This window comes from Aureococcus anophagefferens (genome assembly GCF_000186865.1).
Source record: "Aureococcus anophagefferens unplaced genomic scaffold AURANscaffold_38, whole genome shotgun sequence".
NCBI lineage: Eukaryota > Pelagophyceae > Pelagomonadales > Pelagomonadaceae > Aureococcus > Aureococcus anophagefferens.
The window spans coordinates 102,621-109,125 of NW_008705595.1; the positions used below are offsets into that span (position 1 = coordinate 102,621).

The 6,505-nt window shown below is 55.1% G+C and overlaps 1 protein-coding gene across 1 annotated transcript; it reads left to right on the forward strand.

Annotated features, from left to right (window-relative positions):
* Positions 1-1,507: 1,507 nt before the first annotated feature.
* ACS3 (hypothetical protein) lies at positions 1,508-2,770 on the forward strand (the record flags this gene model as incomplete). The annotated part of the gene is made up of 1 exon (XM_009042806.1): positions 1,508-2,770. A coding segment is annotated over one exon (1,263 nt), but the record flags the coding sequence as incomplete, so codon positions are not given.
* Positions 2,771-6,505: the final 3,735 nt, after the last annotated feature.

Genomic DNA, 6,505 nt, shown 5'->3' on the forward strand with positions numbered 1-6,505 from the left:
CAGGCGTCGAACGCTGGTTTCTTATTGGTCCATCGTCTTCAAGAATAGTATTAACTAGGGCACAGGCTTTTTGGTATCAACGGGCCGTAACTTGAAGTGGATACCCTGGTCTGGAATGATGCATGAACTTTGAGCAAATCCCAGCGTAAAGGGGACTAGAGACGGTCTCTCTGCACGGGCATTTCAGCGGCCGATGATGGAATCTCCATGGAGAGTTTTCTCTAGTGCAAGTTAGAGGAACAGCTAAAGGTAGATATTGAAGCTCTATTGAAGGCGGAAACCCTGCCACACCCGCGTTCCCGGCCATCGCTGGGCACCAAAATTGGTCCAGCCCCCTTCGTAAAATTCGGCATACCAGACAGGTCCAGCGGACAGGTCCGACATCATGCTGCCAAGAAAGGCACCCCTGGCAAAAGCCCATAGTAGCGTCAAAGAGCACGCTATGTCGGCCAGGTTTCCGGTTCAGCTGGACATAGTCCATGTCGGTGAAGTGACTGAGGAGTCGCAGGTGCACTATCTTCTGTTAGACCAGGGGCACTGCAGACCAATGTATCCAGAGAGTCCAGTGCACATGACCTTAGCAGGCGTTAGCGAGTGGCTCGAGAGCCAGGGTTGCGGTGCAATCAAGCTGTATTCAGAAGCTTGGGGAGACGTATTGGATGAGGAGAATGGCAGTGAGAGATTTCTTGGACGGAGGACACACGAGAATAGATCTAAGGAGCTACAGCCGTATTAGTCCGATTCGCAGTCGCTCCCAACATGTGCCGAAATAAACACTGCTATAGCGCATTCGCTGGGCGTTGCGTATCACGCCCATGAAAGATGACGATGTGGAGTCGGTGGCGTACGCGTCCGCGTTATATTGGGCGTGTGAAGATGGTACCTGGTGCCAACTGAGAGGTACCAAGTGGCGCTGCTTGCGGGTCGCTCCTAGCGGCCTAGTTCACTCCGCCGCCCCTGACGCACGTGATGCGAGTTGGAGGCCTTGGACTCGTCTCATCGACACGTCAGCACATCCGCAAGGAACAGTGTTTGAGGTTAGATCTTCATCACCATTTCAGAAAGTATGTCACTCAGGTATGTAACATGGTTTTCGGAGGCAACAACAAATATAGCATTCAGCGCGGTGGACGTGCCTGCGTTGGACTCGCATGATGGACGTGATGGCGAACAAGTGGCATACGAGGCGGTGAAAGCAGGCGAGGAGGTTGAGGCTCAGCCCTCAGAACAACTGACTCGTTCGGAGCTGCTGCGAGCAGTGCTTACGTGCTGTGTCGAACTGGAAGTATGCCTCGGTACTCTCCTGGCATCTCCAATGCGAATGTACGCACACGCAGCAACAGGGCTCGAGCAAGCCGTCGTATGCCATGCCTGTGCTCGGAGTGCTGTCTGTTACACTTGTACAGCGCTGGATGCCACAGATGAATCCTTGAAACATCGATTTCTGGAGTTCGCACCGGCACTAGTTGTCGCTTCTCTGGATGCTCCGAGTGGACCGATCCATGAAATGGCGGCCTCACGTGCGACTCGTCTCTTCGGATCGAAGCAACGCTACGAGATAGCGCATGGCGATGCGCGGACATGGGCAGCTTCTGCTCCGCAGTACTTGAGTCCTCTGGCTGTTGGAGATGCGGTTGCCTTGATTGTGGTATTCACGTCAGGGTCAACGGGGAAACCCAAAGGCCTCGTACACGGGCACGGTGGCTATGGGAGTTGTGTTGCACGCTCAATGTCATATGTTTTTGATGCACGCGCAGGCGCTGACGTCTTCCTGACGCTGGCGACATTTGCGTGGATCACTGGGCAAAGTTACATGCTCTATGGGCCCGTACTTGCACGATGTAAGAGTCTGCTCGTCGAGGGCTCGCCCCTTGGTGCTGACGGGCTACGATGGGCACGTATCGCAAAGGCGCGTCGTGCGACGATCCTCAAGTGTGCTTCAGCATTCGTGCGCCACGCCATGGGCAACCAAGTACGACGAGCGGCCGTTGAGGCGTTGGACTTACCGAACACTTCATTGCGATTGGGCACCTTTTGTGCAGAACCTGTGTCAGCTGAGGTGCAAGGATGGGCATCATCTCGAATAGTCGCTACGTTTCTGAATTCATACTGGGCCACCGAGCACGGATCCATTGTTTTGAGCCGTGATCCGAGTGGAAACTTTCAGCCCGATACCAGATGTTGGCCAGTGCCTTGGGTGCGGGCCTCGCTGCTGCAGCTTGATGATGATGAGCTGGGTGATATTGTCCTTGATGCACCATACGCAGGCCTCGCCAGAACCGTCTTCGGAGACACGGCAGCGTATGGCAAGCCCCACTGGCGTGGTGATCTTGCACGCTTCGAGGCGGCCTATTTTCCCCCTCGTGCATCTGGGGATGGTTTTGGATTTGTGCAGGGAGACGCTGCGCGCGAGGCTGACGGCGCTTTCACATTCCACGGGCGCCGTGACGAGGTCATAAATGTGATGGGTGTCCGGTTGGGACTCGAAGAGCTCGAAAAAGTAGCATGGTCTGCCTCAGATGGAATCCTGCATGATCTGGCTATAGTTGGCGCACCTGATTCTTTGAAAGGCCAGGTACCTATTGGATGGGTAGTCCTCTCTGAGGGCTTCAAAATAGACTATGACATCCTTGCAATCTGGCGGAAAGCCCTCTTTGATATCATCGGTTCCCATGCAGAACCGAGCGCGATTGTTGCTGTTACTGCTCTTCCGAAGACAATCACAGGCAAGACCCAACGAGGGCTGCTTCAAGCAGCACTACGCGGTGACGAAGCTTTGCCACCAGCAGCGGCAGCTCGCGTTGTGCGTAACGTCGATGCGTACGAAGATTGCTACGCCGCAGCCCAACGCTGGCGCGCCCATAAAGCAACATCAATTGTTGTGCCTCTTGCGGGAATCACGAACTATTGGGCACGTATGCGCTTCGACGGCCACAATGTTAGTGGATCTCCTTTGCTTCCAGCGACCGGTTGGCTCTGCATCCTTTCCGATGCTAGCTCGAGCTCGCCCGTCGGGCTTCACAAGGTACAGCTTCTACGTGGTGTGCGTGATGCGCATCAATCTCTGTTATTGCGCAACGGGTTGATGAGCACGGTAGAAGATGCCGACGGACTCCCCATTGTCAAGTGCGAGGTCCGAGAGTCTGCATTGGTCCCCCTTCCTGATCTAGATACAGAAGGCTGGGTCGACGGTGCTGCCGCCATATTCGAGGATTTGGATGGGCTGAAGCACTACCGACGTTGCACTGCCGTCGCGCTGAGATATAGCGGGCCTTTTAAATGTGTTGATCGTGTAGCTTGGCGCGATGATTGGAGTTTCCGAGCGTTTGTGACTGTAACAACAGCGCCAGCACTACTCGATGCGGCTCTGCAGGTCGTTTGCTCTCTCGATGCGTTTGGTCGGGGTGCGACTTTTATTCCGTTTTACATTGGGTGCTTTGAGGCAGTCCCGCATCTTAATCTCGCGAGGCCTGCGTATTGTTTAATCGTGGGAGAAATCACTGCGCGTGAGGAGGCACGGCTAGAATGCGATGCCGCCTTTTACTCTGTCGATGGTGCTGCCACATCCACGCTCTTGAGCGAACCGGATCCTACTAGACTCATTGCGACGCTCAAAGGAGTCAAGTTTGCCAAGGTCGACAATAAAAGGCGACTTCGGCGATCTCGGGAGATGAAACCCGCGAAGGTAGAAGTGGGCGGCTTGCCAATAGCACCGGGCGATGTAAGCCCGAGCGATAACGCATCGCTACTGCGGAATGTCATCAGCCTAAGTTCAGACCTCGTTGGAGGCACGATTGACGCAGAAAAGTCTCTCTTCGAAAATGGGCTACACTCCCTTCGTGCTGTCGAGCTTATTGGCAAGGTCAATCAAGCCTACAGCGTTACCATGGGCGTCGCCCAACTTGCATCCGGAGATGACAGTTTTTCTGCAATTGTTGTCGCTCTCCGTGCAGCGATCGATGCACGCAATTCTGCTGGCACAGAAACGATCCGTTTTGCCCACGTAGACCATGAAGCGTTGCAGCACATTGTGAATTCAAGACTAACAGGCGCCGAGGCGCCGGGCATCGCATCTCAGCGCCAGAGGTCCGCACTTGCGGAAGCAGCACGGGGTGTGATCTACATGATCCGTCGAGGTTTTTTCAAGTATCTGCGCATTCAGCACCGCGATGGCCTTTTTCGCTTCTTATTAAACACGCCCACGGTGATCGACCTAGAGCGCACAGTTGTCGTGCCCGGTACTCGTGTTCATTTCCAACAAACCGACTATAATCGCCACTTTACAGTCCGTGAGATCATCCGTGACTCGGAACGTGGCTTCTACAATCTCGTTCACGAAACGGGTCTCGCACATCTCGAACACTACTTCAGAGTGATGTTTTTTGCTAGCCGTCTGGAAGCGCGTTTCGATGCCGAGCTTCTCGAAGGGGAAGCTTATGAAATGAGATGCAAAGTTGCGCAAATTACTGGCCCGCTTGTCGATGCCGAAGTTGCATTTTACTCACTGCGCAAGCTTCACGCCCATGCATTCATCGTCACTTGGCGGCTTATGCTTGTTGTAGACCCGGGGAAGAAAGTCATGTACGATTTTGAGCGCGGTGGTGCCTTCAGCAGCGGCAACTCAACCACCACCGTCGCGCTGGAGAAAATTCCGGATGTGCCACATGTACTAAATGAAACGCCCAAAAAGCCGGAGACTTGGTCATTGACTCGCCGTGGCAAATTCATCACCTCGGGGTCTATTGCCTTCTTTGGCATTCTGATCGGCCTCTATGCGATGGCTCCGGTTGCTGTTCGCATCTTAATTCCCCTGCCGCTTGTAGCCGCGGACGTTCTCCAGGATCTGAAACCGAGGGAAGCCATCATCATCTTTGCTGCTGTTGGATTTTGGCTCAGGACTCACCCAGGGCGCAAGCCGCTTGATGGCCCCGTCGATATGCTTTTGCCTCATGGTTGAATGTGAGTCGCGCACCAATTGAGCAGTTTGCACAGCCATAAAAATATTGCTGCAGGCGTGTGTGGCAGGAATCAGGCGGGAGTGTAGCCTGCAAATATGGCGCGGGCTTCATGCGCCTGCCGGTTCCAAATGGCGCATGGCACGTTTAACGTGCGCCAAGATCGAAGCGGGAAATTCGATGCGACCTGGCTTGGTTCCGGCGCCTAGGTAAACCCCCTGGCTCTTGGCGTCGTTCGGGGACGTTGTGGGTTCCTTGTGGACATGAGAAACCCGGACACGAGAAACCCAACGAAGCTGAGTTTGCGACCGCCCACCTCTTAGTCGCCCTTAAGTGCCCCGCGCCTCGATTTCCCCGAACGCGGGAAATTCGACGCTTTCTAGTTCGGGCCCCGCCCGCCCCCCCGGCGCCTGAGTAAAGCTGGAGTAAAGCCCGCAAGTAAAGCCCCCAGCTGCCGACCCAAAACTCTCGGGGGCGCTTCGGGTTCATTGGGGTCCCGTCCGCTGGTCCCGTCCGGCCCAGGGGGGGGTTGCCGGGCGGGCCGGGGACGTGGCCGGGGACCGCGGCACGCACCGTCGCGCAGGGGCCCCTTAGGAGTGATGATTCTCTTCCCACCGAGAGAATGAAGCTGTGCCTGTTGCACTTGAGAATGAGAGTGGCAAACAGGCTAATTATGTTAGTGGTTTGGCAGATCCAGGAGAGGCATATAGGGGACAAACGCCAATGCGACGCTGCGATAGAGGCGCTTGAGGCTGTCATAACGCAGGGTTTAGGATCAGTCAAGGGCGGTGGCTGGAAGTTTCCGTCCACTTGGCCTTTCGTATCTCCCACTAGCCTGAGCTAAAGGAAGCAAGTAAGATCCTCCCTCGAGGGGAGGTTGAGCTCAGTTTCAATTAAATATGCCAGGATGAAGGCCGACGGACCGCGCTTGGATGGCGCAGCCACCTCAGCGGGGATGGAGGAGGGTAGGGCAGGGCGGGTGCTTCATCTGTGCCGAAGGAGCTGGGTGACAGTCCCCGCCAATGCTCGTCCGGCTGGGTAACCCGCACAAACGCCTGCGGTTGGTGGAGGCGAGCCTCCAACCGGTCGTCCCGGATACAATAACCTGGTCCGACCGGGGGCTCCCCCCAAGCCCTGACGGAGGGCAAGGGGAAATGAATGCTATAGCAAGACAGTGGGCAAGGCTTGACCTTGACCACATGAGACTCAGCATCTGGTTCTGTGACTCGGGTTCAAGGGGCTCCTTTTTGCGATCCTCCTCGATTATCTCGTCATTGAGTCTGCTCAAATAACGGTGAAACCTCTCCTCAGAAAACTCTGATTTATCAGAATCATCATACGGTAGTAATTCAAACATCAGAGCCAAGAGTGTGTTTTCATGGATAGGCGCCGGCGGGATGGCGCCGCCTGACAACATACCCATAGCCATATCACAGATCTCCAATTTCAAATGCTCAAGCAATTTATCATTCAATCCCAACCCCTGGTTGCCAGCAGAAACCATGACACCCAAAAAATATAAGCCGCGCCACCCCGGACCCCGGGGAAAC